The sequence below is a fragment of the Lepisosteus platostomus genome, chromosome 7 (genome assembly GCF_059453375.1).
Source record: "Lepisosteus platostomus isolate fLepPlt1 chromosome 7, fLepPlt1.hap1, whole genome shotgun sequence".
NCBI lineage: Eukaryota > Metazoa > Chordata > Actinopteri > Semionotiformes > Lepisosteidae > Lepisosteus > Lepisosteus platostomus.
In genome coordinates, this window is record NC_142617.1 from 20584497 (window position 1) to 20607915 (window position 23419).

Sequence of the window (23419 nt, forward strand, 5' to 3'; positions counted from 1 at the left end):
TTAGTCTCTACCCGAATTGTGCATTCCCATTTGCATGGAGCAAAAGAAGGTACTTCGTCACTAAGATTTCACCACAATTTACATTCTGTTACATCTCATGCAGGTATCTATCTTTACCTATCTCATGCAGGTAAAAAGGCTCTCGTACAAAATCAAGCTTTCACCGCATTTCATATTATGCAGCATTTCTGAGTTCATGTGATACATGGAGGCGTCCTCGTATCTCTATAAGACATGTCTCTATGAAATGTGTTCCATGTTGCAAATATTTCTGCACTGACTGCCTCCTGTGTCAGTACTGCAGCAGACTATATTGGGCACAAGTTTCTTCCTTGCCAGGCTTATGAATGTCACCAGGAAACAAGCCGATGTTGTGTCCTTTCAGAGTCTCCTGACCGTTGTGTGTCCAGTATCTCTGATTGTTAAACCTCTGGGTTTCAGGCCTCTGAGCGCAGCAGCAGCAGAAGAGCCTCTGCTCATGCTTGCTTGGTCATCAGAAGGGCCAGTCAAGGTGAAGAAACTTTCCTGTTTCTCTTTGAAGAAGATTCAATATGTTGCGCAGTTGTTCTTGCTAAAAATACATTTCAGGATCTACCAGTAAATATGGCTGTAACCTTTAACAATACAAAAAAGGAACCAAAACCAGAAAGGAAAGGAAAGATCTATTGGTCTCAGCATTGATGTACAACTGTCAATCTACTGTCAATCACAGTCATTCTGTTCAGAAAATTCTTCTTCAAGTAAATTATTCTCACCCACAATTGAAGAAACTGCTGTGTAGCATTTTGTCCAAATATTAATTATGCTTCATTTAAATGTATTTAAAACAAAAACAATATAATATTTGCAGTTAGAATTGCATTGGTTTATTGGTTTAGTTTTTAAAGATAGAAAACTGTGATTTGTAAATTCTTTGAGAGGTTCTTTCTATGTTTTGTATTTTGTGCCTTTTATAGGTTAATACTTTTTTATGAAACAGTTCGTCTTCAAATTAATGTTAATAATAATGAAAGTTAATGAAATACTGTCTTTTTCTTAGAAAAGAGAAATTCAGAGAAATCTGACCTCGCACAATACATCTCATTCTCTTTCTTTAATGCATCTTCACTTCACTTGGTCCAGCCCATGTCATTCTAAGCTGCAGCCAGTCTTTTGTCTGACCATCAGCTCTTGTCTGAGAGCCTGGAGGAGCCCTGTAGTTTTTGTTTGTTGTTGAGCAGAATTAACAGGTTGCCAAAAGAAAAAGACTCCCTTTTTTCTCTTATTTTCAGGAATTTCTCTATTTGGTTACTACATATCTGAGGCTCCCTGTTTCAAAGCAGCAGAAAGCTTCGCTTCGCGCTGTGCATCAGTTTCAGCAGCCTCAAATCTGCCCTTCAAATCTGTCTGGTTCCATTCCCAAGAGGCTCACCATTCGGTTTCTCCCATACACAAGGCTCCCCGTTTCCGTCCAGTGGACTGTTTTCGGTCAGTTTCAGCAGTTTCAGCAGTTTCGGTTTCAAGACTGTGCATCGCATTGTGAAGCAGCCTCAGCTCTCAGAGTCGTCCAGTGCATTAGCTTCAGCTCCAAGCCTGTTCTCTGTAACGCCTGGCACACCAGCCGCAGGTCCTACCCTGCTCTTCGCGCCACCTGACGCAGCAGTCTCAGAATCTAGCTTGCACTCCAGTCCACATTTTTCTTTCACTGGTCACTGCATCGAGCCTTGGGTTTGCCAACCTACAATCCTGGCACTCCTGAGGGCTGCCCTTTTAAGCCTGTGTGGATCCCTTTTCAGGGTTTCACTATTCAGTTTCTTTCCATATCTGAGACACCCTTTTTCCAACCGACAGCCCTAGTTTAGCAGCCTCTTTTTGCCAGGGATGCAGTTAGTCCGGGTTCTCCCTGGATAGTCATTCCTCCCCATGGGTCCTACTGATAGCCCTGGGCTGATCAAGCCCTGCCGGCCAGTAATCAATTATTTCATTATCACCCTTCACTTTTCACTTTTTTCGGTCTCTTGGCTCTTGATTTCAGCTGTGGAACCTTCTTTGGTTGTGTTCACACACCCTACATATTATTGCTAATACATGCTGTATGTAACTACACATTAGTATTGGAGTCATTTTGAATCATCCTAGCTTGTACCTCTGGTTAAAACTATACGAAAAGCTGAATATTCATATGGCTGACACTGTTGAACCACCTGCTTAGCATCCCACAGAATATCTTGAGAATATTTTATTTATTTATAGTTTATTGAACTCTCAAGGGTGACATACAAGTAACACAACCTTGATGGAGAGAACTTGTGGATCATGGTACTACGACATCCTGATAAGAGTAGCCAAGAGCGTGTTTTCAGGGAACATTACGGAAATGTACTACCCCTGCAGATTCAAGAAGGGGACACCAAGTTTAACATCCCCGTGTCCAGGGGTTGCTATGGAGAACTTTCTTATTTGGGTTTAATTTACTTAAGTTTTATCTTTCAGTTTTACTTGTATTGTGGAATGTCCATTGTGTGCACATTGTGAATAAAAGAAGAAAATTAATCTCACTGCTGTTTCCATCTGGTTCATTTGGGCTGTCCTGACAATGTGCCTTGAAAATTAATTCTGGTGTGTAAAATACTGTGGCAAGTCACACAAGTAGTTGGATGGCCTCTGTGTGCAATAGTATTGGTTCACATTAGTCAATGGACAATCAGGACATGTTCAGGAAGACAAAGGCTGGAATTTGTTCTGTGGACAAATTGAAATCAGGAATAAGAGAGGAAATAAAGAACTTATAAAACTGATAGGTTTCAGACCCTGGTCCTGGAAGTTGGAAGTTACAGTCAGCAGCCAAAAAAAAAAAAACGTGGTAAATAATATTTACCAAGGCTCCAACTACATTAAAAGAAAGGGTAGGTGCACCACAAGCATTAAGTAAGCAAATAAAAATAGACATTAAGCTGCATCACTATTTATGTGTACCAGTTTAGGAATGAAAGCCTTTACAAAAGTAGAAGATGGAAATGAAACAAGAGAACGCTCAACACATCACTAAGCTAGAGACCAGAAAAGCCTCCAGACTATCATATTTATTCTGGTATTATTATTCATCAGAAGACAAAGAATGAATATTGATAAAAGGCCGACTTTTCTAGATAAAACGTGTATATTTACATCTATAATAACTTTTAATTATGCATGTTATAAATTTCTGACTTTCGTGAAATAATACAATGCGTGTCCTCTGTTGTATAATTTTACTCTGGTTGTTTCACGCTTCGATAACTGGTACATAGCTTACTACCTACAATGGAGTGTTCATAACCGTGTAAGAGGAGTATATTAAAACACCCCAGTGCTGTAACGATGTTTAGTAAACACTTCTATCGTAATGTGGTGTTTTAAAACGAAGTATAAAAGCAAACCCTGACTTTGGGAAAGATGCTTTAAAAATCGAGCTGTTTCGGACACGGTATAGAAAAAATAGCAATTCCTGTAAATTAGTATGGTAGGAGATTTTATATGCTGTTATTACTAAGCAGTATAGCCCCGATTTATTTTTCTGTCGTAAAACGAGGTTTATTTTGCTTATAAAACAAAAAGTGGAAAAAATAGTGGCGTACTGTACATTTCGGAGGAACTACGACATGCTCTAAATCACATTGCGTTTCGTCTTTCGAAAACTCGCTAATACATTCAGCAACAAATCATTGCTGCTATTGGTGAGTTAATTAATTAATAATAATAATAATAATAATAATAATAATAATAATAATAATAATAATAATATATCAGGTGCGTTGCGAAATGGCATAATCCCTGTGACGTAACAATTAGATGCCTAGAAACGCGATGTTGATGATTAGTTTTTACAGAGTTTAGCGTGATAGTCATAGCGGAGAAATCACTGATTTCTACTGAGAAAAAATTAAAGTCTTTTTTAATCTTTCATTTGAAAGGAAGAATCAGACATTCTTAGTGGACGAGGTACGGGAATGGCCTGATCTTACTAGAATGTTTTTGTTGGCAGGATGGAAGGAGCCATTTTAGCGACACCATTTCCGACCGAGAAGGAAAGGGTTAAGAGCTCTTAAGGTGTATTCCTGGGGGGGTGGTTCACTAGCACAGTTTAGCAGCGCACAGAGCAGGTCTCAACAGAAAACAATTGTTGTTTATAGTTGGGCTTTTTATTGAGGATATGTTCTTAATGAGTTTAATAATGTTAATTATGTGATATGGAAGAGTTGGATTATAGACATTTTTTGTGGTATCCATAGAATCTGTGTTTCTGGCTTTTCAAAAATATATTATATTTACTGTATAAACGCTGAGTAACAACCAAAGTCTAGCTTACTTTCTACTGTTCTTACTACCTGTGACAGAAACAAGATGAGCATGAGTCACTGTGAGTGTCAGAAGAGACAAAGCAATTGGGTCTCCTGTCTGCCCACCCAGTGCCAGTGCCCTGGGCCAGGTATGACACCTTGTCTTCCACACAAACGGTGCATTATTCGTACACAGTCACATTTCATTACTTTGTTAATCTCTTGATTTAATAGTTTCCAGCTCTTAAGAGTAAGAATATTTTAAGTTTTCTTTGATACTATAGAGAGAACTTAAAAAGCAGTGATGAAAATATTAAATCAATAAATAATAAAAGCAAATTAAGAAATGATCATTTCAGTGGCCTAAATAAAATGATGGTTAAATCAAAATCTAGGATAAACGTCAGAGCAAATTTATGTTTTCCATTCTGTCAAAAAATAGGTCTTTAAATGTCCTGTTTTATGTGTGTGGTGCTTCAAATACAGTTTTAATCAGTTTAAATTGTTATTAGAAAAATGCTAGTTAATTGGGGCTGTTGTCCCTCAGACGGCAGTTTTTTTCAGGGTTATCCAACTGGCAGCTTTAGGGGAGTCTGTGTTGAAGCAGCACCAGTGTCTTCCTGCTGTCCTGATGACTGTGTGTCTATTGCAGATGAAATCATAGCAGTAATGGAGGCTATGAACTCTGAGCCAGACACGCAGGAGCTAATCAAAGAGCTCTACACCCTCCTACAGCAAAACACAAAGGGGGCACTGCCGGTGGTCTTGAAGTTTCTCAGCAGCACCCAGGTGACTCATCCATACAGAAAAGCCTGAGAAATTGAGGCACACTTTCCTAAACACACTTAAGAAGTGTGAAGAATTCAAATTTAAGAAGTGCAGTTTAATCTGAACCCCAGAAAAGGGTCCCTACACTCCCCCTGAAACATTGTGTGGACACTGTGTAAATTAATTAAAAAATATGTATCTTGTCATTTGACAGTATTTCTTCACTACTAACCTACGAATAGTTTCTCAGTAATTGTTGACAATCATCTCCCTGAAGGATCCCTGTGAGCTTACACCACTAATGCTGTGACGAGAGCAGCAGTCTCACCCCTTGTTATCGTTCTCCCCTTTTCTAGATGACACCTGCTCATCGCACTGCAGTCCTCCAGGCAGTAGAGAGGCTGCTGTGTGAGACAGGTGCAGCTCTTTTGGATGAGCCACTGGCTAAGAGCACCGTGTCAGTGGGCTTAAAAGAGATGACCATGTCACCAGTAAGTAAAACTTGCCTTTTACCTGGACTTGCTGTGTTCAGAAGGAGTAGTTTTAGTACAGTCAATACATGAAGCTGTTTGCATGAACCAATGGTTGGTTCAAAGGTGCGACAAAAGGAGATTCCTCCTGTGTTAATGGGCTTTATCTTGCCCATTGCTCAAACTCCAAGGCTCCTGACATTAAACTATTTTTGTGCTTGTTTCAGAACTGGCTGCCTGATTGGCAGCAAGCAGGCAGCAATATTGTCGTGTCTGTGGTGAGAGATCACTATCATACAACCATGGACATGGTGCTGTCATATATACAGCCTGGAGAGCTCCCACACCATGCCCTCCTGCAGGCTGTGTCAGATATCTCCTGCAACTGCAGTAAGTTCAGTGCTAATAATGGGATGTGGACTGTCTAGAAACCTATACTGTATCTGATTACTGTGTTACAATTCAGTCTCTTCATTTCAGTGTTCTTTTCAGTAAGTGAAATTCTGTCTGTCTCTCACTACCGAAACCTTTTGTGAATGGCCTGATTGTGGGGTAATTAGATGAGGTTGAAGAGATTACTGAATCATTTTAAAGACACCATTATTTTACTTAGCCAGGCTTCGTACCTTTAATGTAACAATAAGTAACTTGGCCTCTGTCCAGTTTGAAATGTGTTTTTTTTCTTTACATTTGCAGTACTTGAAATTGCCACTGACATGGGCAAAATATTGGAGCTTTTAGTGCCTCTTCTACCTTTGGCAAAAAACAAAAAGATGAAGGCAATGATTCCTTTTGGTAAGTGTGAAAGCTACTGTACTACCTCGATAAGGGAGATATTCATTTAACATGTCTTTCAGAGGTGTGAGAGGGGGATTTCATAATAGATCCTGCTGTAAGGCTGCTGAGAACCTGACTAGTCTCATTCCCACTGAGCTACTGTACTGTGATTCTATAGAAAAGAATCAGATACTGAAGCAAGTAAATACTCAACACACAGCTGTATGATAAGATGAGCATCTCTTGTGTTTCCAGTATTAGGAAGCCTATGTGAGAGCTGGACTCAGTATCAATCCCAGGCTCCAGCTGACAACATCCTGGACGTCTCACAACACTTCAACAGCAGCTATGATATTATGTCCAGTTGGCTGCCAACAACGGACTTAATGGTATGAGATCTTCATTTTTCTATATTGCTTTTTGACATCCTGTTAATCATTTAAAACATTAATTTGTCCTGGAGAGAACAGAGGATTGTAAACAAAAGGTAAAGAAAACATGGCAGGTGTGACTGTGCAGGTTTCAGGTAAGACCAGCTGGACGAAGATCACCAGAATCAGGATAAAGTGCAGGACACACAAGTTATATTTTTGTGTCTATCTGATGTTGTGGACAGGTTTGCTGTCCTCTGATTGGATTGCTTGTTTGAATACTGATGTTCTCATCTCATCTTTTTCGGTAGGTGACTGAGGCCGTCGTGTTGGCATTTGGACCCATGTGTAGGTTTCTGTCAAGGGACACACTTCAAAGCAACCTGCTAGGAATGGTTTATGCCTTCCTGCCCCTGTACGCTGTCGAATGTAATTTCCAGTACAGCAGAATCAACAAGGTGGGTTTGTGTTGAGCTGCAGCTTTGTTACTTGCCAGATAGGTGGAATCTAAATGAATGGGTGTTTAGAAGTGGTTTCTGTTTCATTTGAGATCCTCACTCACTTGTCTAAACAAATCACAAAACCCTGTGAGAGAATTGTCTTATGAAGTACGCATAAGTCATTGTGGACATTTGTGAATCTAAAGTATCTTCCAACAGCTGACACCAGACACCAGAGAATGGAAAAAGGAAGAAACATTGTCTTTTGCTACTTTGTTTTCTTTTCAATAGAGTTAAAAGGTTCTGTTAGGTTCTGACTGAGAGAGTCAAGCCTTTTCATTTAGAATCTCCAATTTGACATCCGTGTGCTCTTCATTCAGAGTCTCAGTCTGATTGTGGAGGCAGGACTTCAGAAAGCTAGACAGGTTCTGTATTGCCATCTGAACTACGTGATGATCGTGATGCACTCGGAGGTAATAGGGAGTGGAGTTTGAGGTGACGACATGGTACTCTGTTCAGCTTCCAAAGAAGACATCACACACTGGCAATATACTGTACGATGCATCATATACTGTATTTCTCAAATCTTTAATCCACATCATAAGTATGCTTCTATTCCAGTAACTTTTTAATTTGAAAATGCTTCTTTATCAAATCACCACAATGTCTGTCAATAATGTACTGCAGTATATATGAATAGGTAAAGGAAATGTCTTTTTCTCTCAGATCTGCAAGTCTTTTGATCCTCCAGAAGACGAGAGATACATATACCTGATCCAGAGCTTCATTGACTTAGGTGAGGACTTAAAGCTTTATCTCAAACTTGTTTCTTGTGAGACAGCCCATGACAACAATAGCTTGATAAAGACACAGTTCTCCTAATCTAGGACTATGCTCTAAGCCAGGGGTGTCAAACTCATTTTATAGGGGGGCCAAACTAAAAACGTTTAATCATGTCGCGGGCCACACATGCAGAGATAAACACTGATTAGAGTTTTATTATAAATTTTTCCACATACAGTTTGCAAGTGAATGTAGCCTATACAAACAACATATTGCTTCAGTATTCCACTATTTAAGAATATGGTTGAGAATTTCATAAAAGAAAATGTATTCAAGATAAAAATAAGATCAAACATTTTAGGTAATTTTTGGCAATGTAACTATATTGCACAAAATGAATTTAAATAAATACATGAATTGAAATAAATAAAAACAGACAAACACAAATAAGGATAGGTCTACATCACAAACTGTTGCTTTAACAAGCCAGAAACCTGAGCTCTTTTCTTTGATGAGAGAAAGTCTAATCTGGGCATAAAATACTGAATTGCAACGAACTTCAAGTGATTTTGCAATAAATTTGGTCGCTTTATCTGAAAGCTGCTCTTGTAGATTGTTAGCAATCTTGTCCTCTCGAGTAGCCATCGTATTTCTAGTGAGACTGATGTTTGCAAAAGCATACCCTGTCTCTGGACACACCACTTCACTGACATTTAATAGGCACCACCTTAGAAAATCGCCCTCACAGAATGGTCTCCCTGATTTAGCTATTTCTTCAGCCACGATAAAACTTGCCTATACCACAGTTAGGTGTTACTAGGAAGATGATAGCAGTTTTACTCCTGAGGGGAGGGGAGGACGTTAATACTCAGTTGATGCGTGATGCGATTGGAGCCGAGGGGTCATGGGAATTGGAGTTCCTGCTGTTGCGGAACTTATACAATAGACCAGGAAAAGTCTTGCAAGCCCGGATTAAAACTGCTTGCGGGCCGAATGTGGCCCACAGGCCGTGAGTTTCACACTTGTCCTCTAAGCACTTAGGTGGAGGTTGATGGGGAATGTATGAAATTTGAAATTTCCTTCTGTCTTGTTTTTTTCTTGCAGCCAAGATCTTTCCACAGAAGGTCCTGGAGTTTGTCTTGGACTTGGTGGACAGTCCAGTGGAGCAGAACCAGCTGGGGAGCCTTACTCTGCTCTTCAATATTGTACATCAAGGTGCGTATGCACAGATGCTTTCATTTCTAATGAGGATCCAACATCGTGGCCACTACAAATGTGGTTGTCTTTTTTCGTATTGGAACAGTCCTATCTAATCACAGTGGTTGTGTGTTTGTGATTATGTGTTTATTCAGATTACGTCAGCAAACATTTGAAGGAGTATGTCCTGAAATCCTTCACTGAGACCCTTGGAAACCCTAGCAACAAGGTACAGTCAATCTTACAGTGAAATGACTCTTTCTGATGTTTTCATGCTCTGTATCCCCACTGCATCTGTGAATATGTGGATAATTCTATGGAAGTACCCCAGGATTTGTAAGTATGTTTTTTTGTTTTTCATAATGTGTTGAACCTCATTTTCAGTAACAATGAGCTGTGGTTCCTGTCCTCAGGTGAAATGTCTGCAGTCCAAGGTGCTGATGGAGATGGAGAAAAGGGGTTATCTGGGGCTGGAGGGCACAGTTGTCGCACTGCAATATATTGTAAAGAACTGTGCCCTTGCAGATGACATCACCAAGGTATGGAGTTGTGTGGAAATCAGGTTTACCCCTGTTGTGGTTTGGTGCAATAATGTTTTGCAGTTACACCATTGTACATTTTAAATGTATTTTTATTTGTGCTTCATACTGCACTTGAAGGATCAGAAAAGAATGTGGGTTTATAACTGAATATATTTATGACGACTCAGTGTAAAAACAGTGAATAATATTTGTGCTTCTCTGTCTTCAGAGTTTCAGAGACCATTTCAGTAACAGCACTGTGAGACACAGCTTTGAGGCAGTGCTGTGTTGCTGGTGCGCAGATGATACTGTGACTGAAGTAAGTGTCTCATTATGGTCTCTGTCACAGAGTACAGTCCTTTTCTAGTTCTGAGGTCACAAAGACTGTTTTCTCCACTAACTGATTGATTTTATTTCTGTATGTATCCAGTTTCTTCACAGAATATTCTTTATAATGTAGAGCAGCTTCCTAGTGAGGGAGCTGATGGGGTTGAGATTTAAGTGACCACTGTTTTGTGTTGTTCTTGTCAGATGCTGTGGTCCAACCTGCTGAAATTCATTTCTTGGAGAATATGCAGTGATGCTCTGCCTGTATTATGCAAAAACCTGAATGTTCTCTACAGCAGGCTCACTGAGAAGGGCTACTCCTTGATCTCGAACTTTGAAGAGCTGGGTTAGTATTGAGATTGAAGTAAACTGAGCTAGTGGCAACAGTTCAGATCCGCATGAATGTGACTTGTAGCACTTGTTGAGGAAAAGAGAGAGGATATTATCCACTTCATTGATTGGATTATGACCAATTCAGTCTTAGAGCAATGAACAGCCAAAGAGCTTTGTTGAGAGGAAATCTTAAAATTAACTGAAGTCTATAAAAAATCTGCCATTGGCAAATTGCAATCGTATTTTTTTTAAATTTAGGATTTCTGTGACTGTGACCCTTGTTAACCACATGTAGTATCTCCTGTCCAAAGAGTCATTGTAGTTCACTGGGAGTGACAGTGCAGTAAATTTGATTTTTCCAGAAACCTTTGACTCCAAAGTGTGTACTACTCCAAAAGTACTTCATTTTGTTGTCAATATCTGTGTATTTCAGGCTACCCAGCTTCACCAGACAACATGCTCATCAGACTTCTGGTAAGTCAGGCGATAGCTGCCAGAACATAAATCACCTGACAGTAACACAACCAGCTTCTCCCAGAGCAAACTAGAGTGGGAAAACAGGACAAACGGGGAGGTGATTAATAAATTGATCTACTGTGAAGTAGGGGCCAAATTGAAAAGGGTGTATTAGCTCTAGATGCAGTGTATACAGCAGTGAGAAAGGCATGAATTCTGAAGTTCATAATTATCAGTGGTTCTGAGCTGAATTTCTGTGGTAATGTCTGTTTCCCAGCTTGGAGCTTCTCAGTCGCTCAGAGGTGGGCATGAGTGCCTGACACTCCTGCACTCCCTGAGCCCAATCATCCACCCCAGGCTGCACAGCGTGTGGGAGCATCTCATTCCACCCCTGGCCAGGAGCCTCACAGGTACCCCCACACAGACCCCAGAGCAGAACAAGACCTGCTCTACTTCCGCACAGTGATGGTACTGTCCCTAAAGTATATAGACATACTTCAGGGCTCAGGGTTATTTTAGAATTGGGTAATGTACCGATTAATTAGCAGGGTTCAGTTAATCCTCAGAATTAGACCCACATTATTGTAGGACAACGTAACAGGTTTGTCACCAATCTGTGTTGTTGTTAGATTTATTCATAGAACTGATCAGATATGAATCCTTAAATTTCAAAACATTTTTAATATTAAATGCTCCAAAAGTGTACATGTTTTAAGAACAGGAGAAAAATTACACAAATGGACAATATATTTTGCTCTTTGGCACTTAGATCTGATTGATCCAGGGATTTCATCCAGCCAGTTCTTGAAAGAAACCAGGGCATCACTTTCTTTCTGATCAGCTTTCTGATTATTATATATTATTTTGTCCTTTTGAATCAAAAAGATGATGTTATCATCCAGAACTGAGCAGGATTGCAGAGTGGTTGTCACAGTTGTAACTTACCTGATTTTCTGGGTTGACTGCCTGAATTACCCCAGTTCTTGATCAATAATCTCTGTGTTACTCCAGGCCATATAAGACTTTCTCTCTTTTTTTCTTTCTGTTATGTTTCAGAATCGCAAGGGGAAGAGATTCTCCTGGAGCAGTGGCAGGAAAGGCTGTATTTGGTATGTACTGAGAGAGAGTGGGGATTGATAACATACTAAGTGTGGGGGAGTGGTAGGGAAAGTCATCTTTTTCCTGTTAAAGGAATGTCAGGCAGCTGGCAGCTGTCTTATGTTTGGGCACCTGAATGCCTGTGAATACATTTTCCTTTCTTCAGTAGGAACTGAAATGTTGTAGTGTGAGAGATTCACTGCCTGTGATACTACCTGTGCAGTTGTACAACATTGTGTCTGGGTTTGTTCACTGTGCATCCTGATACGGAACTGAGTGCCTCCCTTGTGTGTGTGTTCAGCTCCTGTCTAACACTCTGAGTTCAGTGGCAGATGAGGCCTGGGCCTGCAGCCTCACAAAGGCCATGACCAGAGGCATTTGCACACTCATCTCCACTAGTGAGGAGAAGGTGAGTCTGATATAAGAGAACCTCAAAATGTTATGTACTGTCTGTGAGTGGAGTGAGTGGAATAGCTCTCTGTGTCTGTAACATCCTCCTTCTAAATGAGGTTTATCATCTGGATAATGATCTCTAGAAAATCTTTCAGAAAGATTTCTGACGAAATCTAGAGTTTGGATACTGTGTAGCATAGGTCAAAGACTAGTAATTTGTTCTACATGGGAAGTTCTAAAAAGTGAGTGTTCAGGTAGGCCGATAGTACGGTGATGATGTATGAGTGATCTGTTAGGGGATCCACACTTCCCTCACTGTCATGTCCTCTCGGTGCTGTTGTACAGAGCAGCATCCTGAGCTCAGTGTTAACTCTGATCTCTGCTGGTGTCACAGGCCTTCCTGTGCCAGTGTGTGGGTGTGGCAGTCCAGCACGTCACTCGCCAGGACACTGTGAGGGATGTGCTTCAGGACTCTCTTCTAGGAGTTCGGTACGAGAGGCCTGTAGAAAGAGAGGTAAAGTGATCTGACTCTTGAGTCACTCTGAAAGGCTCATAGTTTAGACATTTATTGTTTTGGAAAGACTACTGCTGGCCAATTTCAGAGTTTTGCTCTAAGCAGGATCATTTCCTTCCATTTCCTAAATGTCATTATGAGGACTGAAATGTGTCAGTTTAGCAAGAGACAACATATTAATGTGAAAAAAGATTAAATGAAACTTTTTTCTGCTAAAAAGCGTTTGTAATTTTGGTTTACTTTAATGACTGAAGAAGAGGAGAAAACACTGATACTGACAAAGTACGTTGGAAATCTTTCTCTACATATTATTTAAAAAAGTGATATATTAGTTTTCCGCTTGTTGCTTGCTGTGATACAGTAGGTTTTGGCTCCTCCACGACGCAGAATGGATAGATGTTATTATTTTAACTATGAGCACTTAATTGTCAGTTGGCACTTTCTTGAAACCTGGTCTCCACAAATATGGCATAGAACTGATGTGTTCGGCAAGCAATATAAAGCCCACTCTTGGTATTTCAGTGATTTATCAAAGGGACTTGTCCATTCCTAATGTAGGGAAGCATTTTCCCAGTGAAGTTTCTTTTTAAAACTTGCAGTAGTACTGTTTTAAAAACAGTACTACTGTTTTTAAAACAGTACAGTACAGTACAGTACTGTCACAGGGTAGAAGCCGACAGGAGCTTCTTCAGTGCCAGCGGAGTCTGAGATGTGTTCTCTCTCCTTATCTCATTGTAACATAAAAGTGTTGTGTATCTATTGGGCTACTAATCAATATTTGTCTAAAATGATATTGGTACTGTAACTGAGCTGTATTTTCAATTAATCTGAAGAAACACACAATGGTACAAGGAATTATGTGCACTGTACAAGGGTCACTAAGAGAGCCTGTCGGGTGTCCCAGGGGCTGGCAGTGTTGATGGGGCTATGTGCCAGTGCCCACCCTGATGTGGTGCTGTCTGTGCTGGAGGGAGTAGAGAAGACCGATCCAGAGATCTACTGCAGTGAGCTTTGCTCTGAAGTAAGTACACTAGTTCAGAGTCCTGAGTGACAAACCACAGCTCTTCTTTAATGTCAGCCTTTGCCTACAGTTTTTTTTCAGCACTACTACAGCAATACTCTTAGGAGCTAATATAGTTGAAATGCCCTGCTTCTTGGACTTTTAACAGTTTTTGTCATTTATGTTGACTTAATTCTAAATGTTTCTTTTTGAAAATATTAACCGTGTTGTTTGTAGAATCATTAAGAACATTACATACTTAGTGAGAAGCAGAATGAGTTTTGTACATGCTTTATTCTTTTAATTCCATGATGTACATGTATTACTTGCATTTACAAAAGGTCTCTTTGGATCTTTTAAATTGGACACAATTTGTTTTTAATTGCAAGTACACAGTAAAATAATTCAATCATTCAGTAAGCATAGGAGCTCTCAGTGCAGGATAATTCCTCAGTTTACATTGAGGACTCTTCTCTATGGACATTTCATGAGGACTCATACTGAAGCTCACAGTTCTTTCTAATTAAACAAACAGCTGAAATGACAAATGAGAAGATGCCATCTACACTGTGTTGGTTTTCCCTGCAGAGTGATTTTACCATCGCTCTCATCCTTTGCTATGGGCATGTTGCTCTCAAAGCACCAGGAGGGCTCCTGCATCAGAGAATGGAGACTGACTTTTTTGGCAGAATCAGACATTTCACCACTAAGGTAGGCAAAACCTTAGTGTTCCTTTAAGAACAAAAGGCCTGAGGGCATAGTCCACTTAATGGGTCCTTTCTATAATCCTTTAAAAAGGATCAGACTCAGGATCTCATACCCTTTCCAGGTAACACTGATTACACAGTGGCTCTGACACTTTCATACACTGTTTGTGGTAATTGGGTAATCAAAATTTCAAACTGATGAAATGTTAGCCACTACATATTTTTTTCTTTAAGACAAGTAAACTTTTCAAGACAAATAAAGTGACAAATGTATCTTCTAAAGCCAAGAAAGTACTTACACTTTTAGAATGATAATATCTCACTGAAAACAAAAACAGTTTTAACAGTTGTGCACATTTCACTCTCTGAATCTCTACCTGCTCTGAAAACTCCTTGAATGCAGATCACAGTTCAGGCACGTGAAGGTGAAGTGTTCATCCTCCTTGCAGGAGTGCCTGGGCTTTGAGTGAGTGAAGTACTGTCTGTCCCCCTGCAGGACTCCAGCATCAGACTGACCCTGTGCCGCAGTGTGGGGATGATCTCTCAGGCTGTGCTGAGCTCCAGTCACACTGAGACTCCCAGCTTCCCAGCCAAGGCCCAGCTCCTGGAGACAATGATGGTCAGTGTCAGCTGCTGCAGTGAGACTGCTGGTGTCCCACACAGTCTTATTCTTTCAGTAGTGCGAGACTCCAATGAAAAGGAGCTAAAGGGTCTTTTGACGTTCTGGAAATTTCCCCTCTTCCATCTCTTTACAGACATTTATTAAAGAGGAGCCCAGTGACCCCCTGAGCTCTCCAGTCCGCTTGCTGGCCCTGCGCACCTGTGTGACACTGAGGTACTGATTCTTGAATAATCTTTCAATACTGCAGCTGCCTCACAATTACATTTTTAAATGTCCTTGAAACAAGAGGAATTAGGCTTGATTCACTAATGCACATTTTGAGAATATTATGTGTTGTACTGTACATCAACTCCCGAGCTGGTTTATTATGAGACTTTGGTAACGTTATGATTTTCATTTAATATCGCATTACAGTGGTAAAATGACATGATTTCACAGAATTCCAGCTCTTTTTATACAAACAATAGCTAAAAGTTGATAACTAATCAGTACTGTGTCTGCTCTAACTGTATTTTGTCCCACAGTTGTTTCAACCCAGTACTACCTGATGTGCACAATACCTTACTGCATATTTGTGCAAAGGCTGTGCTCACATTCTCTCCAGAGGATTCCAGTGGGCCTGAGCCCCAGGTAAGGAGTGACATACTCAACTGTGTTGAATTTAGTGTAGGACACATATGTTAGTAAATGTCTTTAAGGTGTACTTTAAGATAAACAGGTTGGACAGGTAACTTTAACTATTTCTCTTTAAAGCATAACCTTTGACAAATATATATATTAATCTTTCTGACATTATGTATTTTGATGTCTTTTTTCTTAATTCCTTTCTTAATTAAGCACTTACTTAACATCTGTGTCTGTGCTATGTGTGGGGTAGGTGCTGTACAGTGACCTTGCTGAGGCTCTCCTGGACCTGCTGCTCCACACACTGCAGCAAAACATCAGCCCAGCCAGACTGCAGGAAGCACTTGAGGTCAGAACTTTATGCTATTGTGATTTGGAAGTATGGTATCAGAGTATTACAGACTTTTATTCTGTCTGCCAATTACTGTAGATGTCTTAAAAAACAGAAGTTAAAAGCTATATAACAATTCAAGCATGTTGTAGCTCAATGGACAGAAGATTTTTGTAGTTCATGCTGGTACATTTGTATGAATAAGGTGTCAAATCTCTGATATTTGTGAACAAGGTAAATATAGAAGGGGTGTGTGAGCATTGTATATTAGAACAATCCTAGTTGTGTTGTTGGTTTTAAAACTGTCATTTGCTCTATCACGACACTCACTGTCTTTTCCTTGTTTTCCTCAGCCTGTGCAACTCTGGCTCAGCTCTCCCCATACCTGGGAGAGAGTGAGAGCCATTGAAATCACAAAAGCCCTTCTCCTGTTCTACCTTGAGAATTTTAATCCCATGGTGAGAAAGAATGTGGTGCTTTCTGTATGACACAACAGCAACATCAGTGTGTCATCTGTTACCATGGGTCCTGCTGTTACTGGACTGATCTAGGAAATATTACAAATAGCTTTGCCTGACAAACTGGGGTTATACTGTATATTAACAAAGTGAAATTCTTTTTAGGGAAAATCTCTTCTTAATTAAACACACCTGTGACAACATGATATGAGGAATTGAAGGGAAACTATCAGTTCATGGTTGCCATAAATGTAATTCCGCAGCTGAAGCAGACTCATCAGACTCATCCGTGGAATGTGTTCTCTGTCCCAGAATAACTTGATGTTCCCTGTTGGGGAGCTCCTAGGACTCCTCTTCCCCCGGTGCTGTGATACAGAGCCATCTATCAGGGAGAAGGCAATGGAGTGTGTCATCACCATACTGAACATCTGGATGAGCGGAGAAGGTAAAAATGAAGCAGCTCACAGTACAAACAAAAACAACTCAAACCTGAAAACAGTGTGGATCGATGTTGTTTCTGTACTGCATATCCAGAGACTCTGTACTTCAAGACTATTTATAGACAGTGACCTTTTATCTGATGTGGATTGCTCAGTACAATGAGATCTTTGTCTAGCAAGAATTAATATCTAAAATATCTGAGAATCTCTAAGAGACAGTTTGTATCCTGTGTGTTAAATCCATGCTGTTTCTCTGCAGGTGGAGCTCACAAACGCTGTGCCAAGTATCTCAATGCTCTGAAAGAATCAGTCTTCATGGAGCTTGACCAGGGCACAGTCAGGGTCTCCTGCTCTGCTGTCACTCAGGTAAGGCCAGTCTCTAACACAGCCATGGCAAGGACCTTGGCATGCAGTCTGAAAATTATAGTGCAAAGCAGTAAATATTGAAAACTGCTTTGCTTTGGTGTTTCTTAGTGTGTCCAATTATTAATTGGGTTGGGATTGAGATTTTCAGGTAATTGGTTTAGTTCCATCACATTTGTGTTCTTTCAACATAGTGGGGTGGCAAAAGTTTCCTGCTTGTTAGTGCATTGTTACATTTGCAGTGACCTCCTGAAGGAAGGTCTTGTCTCGTCTGAACCTCTGTGCTCCCTGTTTACTTAGTCCCAAGACAATGATACCTCCTGCACTAGCTTGTACTGAGGAGATGGAGCCTGATACTCTCTCTGTCTCTGTTTCCCAGCTGGTGAGTCGATTGCTCCCTCAGCACCAGCTGAAGATCATGGTAAGAGGTCTGTTTGACAGGCTGCTGTTGGACTCCCAGCCCAGCTGCTCCAGTGCAGCGTGTATCACCATCACACACCTCTTCCAGGCTCAAAGCAAGAAGCTGGCCAGCATGGTGAGGACATAACAGCATTGTCATCATTCATAGACAACAGCCTTATACTTTCAGCACCCTGATGTGGTCTGTTGGCGTACTAGAGAAGGAGATTGCTAGTAACTCCATGAAAACTGCACTGACCACTTTTTATTTTCTTAGAGTACCTTTGGGTTTTAGTAACTGAGAGACTCACTATGCTGTGAGCAGGGACACAGTTGCTTAATCATAGGGTCTCCTTCAGAAATGATCCCTTAGCTCCTGAAAAGAAAAAGTGTTTTTGTAATTTAAGATACCAGGACCAGCACAAGGATATTCCAGCCAGAGAAATGCTCAAACTCGTATGCCAGCTTCCATAGCAGCAAAGTGATTGGCGCCTGATGTTCTTGTTTCCTCTAGTTTCCTGACATCCTGTGCGTCTTTGTCTGCTGCTGGACTCTGGATGAGAGTGTGAGGGAGTGTTTGAGGGACGGGATTGTGTGTTTGGCATCACACAACCTCAAACATACCATCAGCTTCCTGCTGACTTGCACATCTCATTGTGAGAGGTAACGCACTGGGACACTGGAGTGCCAGTACAGTCCTTACTAATAACTATGCCGAAAAAAGCAAGCAAACACAAAATATAAAGAGTGCTACAGTAAATTGCCCATTGATGCTGTGTGTTTTATTCCAGATTGCATGTTAATTCATTGCCCTGCAGCAGCAGCAGGAGAGTGAGACTGTCTCTTTGTGTACCTTTCAGCTCACTCAAGGAGGTGTGGCAGGCCCTCAGTGCCAGCCAGGTGGCACCCAAGATTGTGAAGCACCTGGCTGATTACCTCTGCCTGACCAAGGGAAAGAAGATGGGTGATCTGGCCCTGACTGTAAGTAACCATTGAGTCCATCACCTGCCATTTCAAACTGGCAGATTAAATAGCAATACTGTGCTCAGTATACAGTGTGGTAGTGCTTTATATCTCTCTGTAACACTTGTCCCAGCTGTCACATACATCTAATTGGACTCAGATCTTTCCCTTCTTCCTCAGGCACACACATACGGCAAGGAGCAGCTGGCAGCACAGGATTCAAACCTGGCACAGCAGGAAACCCATGTGGAGCCAGTTGTCCTGCGGTCTCTATCAGGGCTGATGACCATCATGTCCGACTGGGAGAAAAGTCAGGCCAAGTTGCTGCTGCCCTACGTGTACCAAAGGGCCAAGCTCTGCCTGGAAAGTGTAGGTTTTGGGGTTTCAGTTCCACTATTCAAGTGTGTTTCTCCATAAAATCCAAGGAGAACAATTGTTACATGTAATAATTCATATTTATCAATTACAGTATTTGCACAGTGAGCAACAGTGACACTGGAGTTAACAGCAAGTATTTCTTGAATGTAAAAGTGAACAGAAGTGGGAAGATAATGGATTGTGTTTGTAAAATACCCCTCATCTCCTGCATCTTTCTTACAGGAGAGCCATGAAGTCCGCAGGGCATGTATGCTTCTTCTAGGGCAGCTGGTCAGGCTGGGTTCAGGGGATGCTGACATGAAAAAAGAAGTCCACAGCTCCCTGGTGATCCTGCTGCTCAACCTCTCTGACCCCATTCCAGAGGTCACCCAGGTAAAGACACATACCTGTACCACAGAAGATGACTACAGTGGCGTCTCTGGTCTTTCTGCTGTGCAGGACACACCTTTGGGTTTAACAAAATTTCAGTACTTCTTACAGGTGTAGCTAGAGCTGACAGTTTCCATAAATTGTCAGTCAGTTGTGCCATGCTTCTCTTGACCAGTCTGAACATTTTTAGAGGTAGAAAATGTGTGATGCCAAATACTGTCAAGATTTTGTGGTACCAAGGAATAAACAGAAAAGGTATTTTTTCTGTCTTCAAAATAATTACAACAATAAATGTCACATTACTGTCACATTTATTATTTTCACTTTTAAGCTTCAAAATACAGATGTTTTGTGTCTTCAGTGATATCAGATTTGTTTTTAATTAAAATGTTAATAATTTGCCTAGAAAAATGATTACGTAAGACTCTTACATACATTTTCTGACTTTACCAAAGCAGAATATTAGATAACTTATCAAGTACCAATTGCAGTTAAGTAATACCACAGTTGGTTGTAATTGTAATATTACTAATTGGTAATTAGTAATACTTCAGTACTACTCTATGTAAATAATTTTGAAATATACTGTACACTTTTTTTCTAATAATACCATGAGGTAACTGTCAGAATATTTGAATGATGTCACTACATTTGAAGTGAATTGTGTGAAGAATAATTTAACAGTAGGCTTTAGCTGTACAGACCATATACTAGCAATGAGTAAATTAAAATCACAGTCAGACATTTCTTTCATCAGGTTGGTGCCTACATCCCACATTTGTGAATCATATCCAAACCAAATGGCTTTTTTTGAGCAGTTTGGGATATGAGCCATGTTTCACAAAGCTCATGATGGCTTAAAGAGTGCAAATCTTAAAAAGTTGTTTCTGTGAATGTAACATTTACCAATTTTAAAATCACCCAGCTGCAGTGATTCACAAGAATTTTGGCCTCACACTAATTGGCCTTTTTGTCCCACGATTCATGACAAAACCTAACAGCTATTTTTACCAAGTCTTTTACGAGGGGTCTTTTGAAGTTGAGGAAGAAAAAAGTCATTACCTTCATTGTTTTCTAGCAAGTTTAGAAATCCAAATACTTCTTGCAGGTACTATCATTGTTGTACATAAATATTTGAGTGCTAGGTTATCTTTTTGGTGAAGTACCTATCTTATTCTGTCAGTTTTTCTCCTGTGTGAAGATTAACCTGGGTTTTAAATGGTCTGGATTTTTCTAGGCCTGCAGGACAGCTCTGATGGCCTCTGTTCCACTGATGGGCTTCCATGTTATCTCAGCATTTCTGGAGGAGAGCTTAAGCCAGGACAAGGAGCTGAATGTCACCCAGTTCATTAAGGACATGGCCAGCATCCTGGTGAGTGAGGATCTCCCGGGACTGTCTTCTGGGTTGATGGAATGTGAAGAGGGCACTCATAAGGAACTTGACTGCTGTCTAGCATTTCTACCTTTGCAACTAGTATTCTGTCTGATTTGGTCAATTACTTAATTGTAACTAAGATAAGCTTTGCATAAAATGCATAATGTATTGTGTGAAATGTCTGTAGATGACTTCATACATAACATCAGAAATGTCAGACTCAATTCAATTCAATAGATGGTGCCAGTGGTGTTCAGCAGGTGAAGTTAATCCTAAAATGAGGGTGTGTACTCCCACCTGCTGCCCTGTAATAGAGTGTTAACTGTCACAGGGGGGCTTTTTCCACTTAGTAGAGTGGTATTTCACTCTCTGTTTAATTTTCTCTGTGTACAGATAAAGACATTCCCTTCCCAAGTCAGCCTTTTCCAGAACTGTGCCCTCAAGCTTGCAAGGAGCAGATGGGCATGGGTTCGAGAGAGTGCTGCTATCTTCATTGGTAAGAGCATACTGTAACTACACTAGTGATGTTTTGTTTTCTAGGTGGGAGTTCAGACATTATGAGGTTCTGTTGATATTACCTGAAATTGCCTTGATTGAGAAGATATTCTTCCAGAGATTTCCCCAAAACACTTTGGCACATTTCTGTCATATTATCTCATGCTGGTAAAAAAGACTCTTGTACAAAATTCTGAAGCAGAATCAGAAAAAAAATGCCTGTATAAGAAATGTTCCAAATCTCCGTACCAGACGTACCAGATGTGTCTTTACTGCAGCACCAGTTTCTTCCTCGCCAGGCTTACAATGGTCACCAGGAAACAAGCTGCTGTGATGTTTTGTACTTTCAGTGTCACTGTACCCAGTAGCTCTGATTGTTAAACCTCTGTGTTTCAGGCCTCCTAGTGGAACAGGAACAAAAGAGCCTCTGCTCATGCTTGGCCATCAGAAGAGCCCGTCAAGGTGATGAAACCTTCCTGTTTCTCAATATTTTGATCAGTTGTTCCTTCTGAAAATACAATTTAGAATTTAATATTACAAACAAGGTACCCAGAGTGGAAAGATGTGAGGGTCAGTGTGCAACTGTTTGTTTTTACTGACTGAGATGTACAGTTGATCAGTTGAGGAAATTCTTTTTAAAGTGAATTATTCTATACACAAATGAGGGAACCCCTGTCCAGAATTTTAACCATTTCTGTTTTGTTTTATTTCAAATGTATTTAAAAAACCAAAATGCACAATTGTTGTAATAAGAAGGCTGTCCAAAGAATGATTATATTTTAGTTTTTAAAGCAATTCAATTGCCAAATTGTAATGCACTGTGGTAGTTCCTTCATATTTTTGTCCTATGAGCCTTTTATATGTCACAAATGAAACAGATGTTCTTCAGCAATGAAAGTTAAAATAATTGTTTCTTTCACAGTTAAATTTCAGAGAAATCAGATCTTAAAGGTTTTCAAGAGTAAAAGGGTTGTTTAATTTCTTCCACAGGGCTGAGGGTTCTCTTGCAGGACCAAGAGACCCAGGTGCAGGAGAGGGCTGCTGAATCCATGCGGTTCTTAAGCCAGCCCTGAGCAGTTACACGTATGAGCTGTGGGGTTCTGGAGGCTGCAGCCAGAGACTCCTGAGTGCCCCCTGTTTTGGAGAAGAGGACAGTATGGACTTTGACTACAGAACTCTGAGTCCATCAAAATTTGTGTATATATATGTAGTAGATTTAATATGTAATGTAATAAAAAGTAATAAAAGTATACAGATCTTTATTATTCAAAATGTTGTAACTGATAAAGATGGCTGGAAGTAAAGTAACAATGTATTGTATGGGGCACTTACAGTACCTTGGAAACATATTTACTTCCTTCCAATAATGTCCTGTCCCTCTGTTTTGATGAATTTGTAATGATGTATATGCACTTTATTAAACTGAATATTGTTCATCAAAACTTGAATGGTGCATTACACAATATTGATAATGGAAACAAAATTAATTTACAGTTAGAGGAGAGGAATGGCAATCGGTATCTGGAAATGGATGGATACATGACAGATTAAATATTGTAAAACAAAGAAGTTCAGAGTCTTTAATCAACCAATATGACATGATTCTGGGAGAACAAACCCATAAAATGAAAAGGAATTGCGGTGCATCTTCAGAAATAAAAGGTAAAGCCTTCTCTCAAGGATGAAAAAATATAGATTTTTTCACATTCACAAATAATAATGACCATATCTATCAATTGACTTATTTGTTTACAATAAATGGAAAACAAGATGATTATCTGAAGTATATACTGTATAAAAGGCTTGTTTTGTAATATAAAACTAACATACACCTAAAACTAACAATTTAGTAAAAAAGAACAATTATATAAGTTGGTACAAATATTACTTTTCAGTCAGTTCTAAAATTATCTAATTCATAAATTTCAATAAATAAATTTACCATCATATTTATACAGATCTTTATTTTCAATACCAAATACAGTACCTCAGTGATGAAACAGGATGACCAGGCATCTTAAAATTCACTCCTGTGGTAAAGAACAATGTTCTCCAAACACTGTATTTCATCCTAAGTAATCCTAAGGGCAGTCGGTGTGATAAATCATAACACATGCGATAGACTTCCAGCAGCAATGCTTATTGATGA

General features: G+C 40.0%; 1 protein-coding gene across 13 annotated transcripts; it reads left to right on the top strand.

The window, feature by feature from the left end:
* The first annotated feature begins 492 nt into the window (after positions 1–492).
* LOC148658461 (maestro heat-like repeat-containing protein family member 1) lies at positions 493–22712 on the top strand. Of its 13 annotated transcripts, none has more exons than XM_088639675.1 (39): positions 3511–3695; positions 3933–3960; positions 4356–4447; positions 4951–5087; positions 5423–5557; positions 5764–5926; positions 6233–6331; positions 6569–6702; positions 6996–7142; positions 7505–7597; positions 7851–7920; positions 9012–9122; positions 9260–9333; positions 9518–9643; positions 9855–9944; positions 10157–10298; positions 10719–10759; positions 11019–11151; positions 11798–11850; positions 12141–12248; positions 12627–12746; positions 13651–13767; positions 14335–14457; positions 14950–15072; positions 15209–15288; positions 15600–15705; positions 15953–16048; positions 16384–16488; positions 16801–16933; positions 17188–17294; positions 17671–17826; positions 18205–18353; positions 18551–18671; positions 18834–19022; positions 19254–19403; positions 20638–20772; positions 21169–21271; positions 21667–21732; positions 22261–22712. In XM_088639675.1, exons 3-39 carry the CDS (start codon positions 4363–4365, stop codon positions 22341–22343), a joined length of 4203 nt encoding a protein of 1400 aa, XP_088495801.1. In that variant the 5' UTR covers positions 3511–3695; positions 3933–3960; positions 4356–4362; the 3' UTR covers positions 22344–22712. The 13 variants fall into 13 exon arrangements, with proteins under 13 accessions (XP_088495806.1, XP_088495802.1, XP_088495801.1 ...); XM_088639679.1 differs by lacking the exon at positions 3933–3960 and adding an exon at positions 4004–4068; XM_088639680.1 differs by lacking the exons at positions 3511–3695; positions 3933–3960 and adding an exon at positions 493–511.
* The last annotated feature ends 707 nt before the right edge of the window (positions 22713–23419 follow it).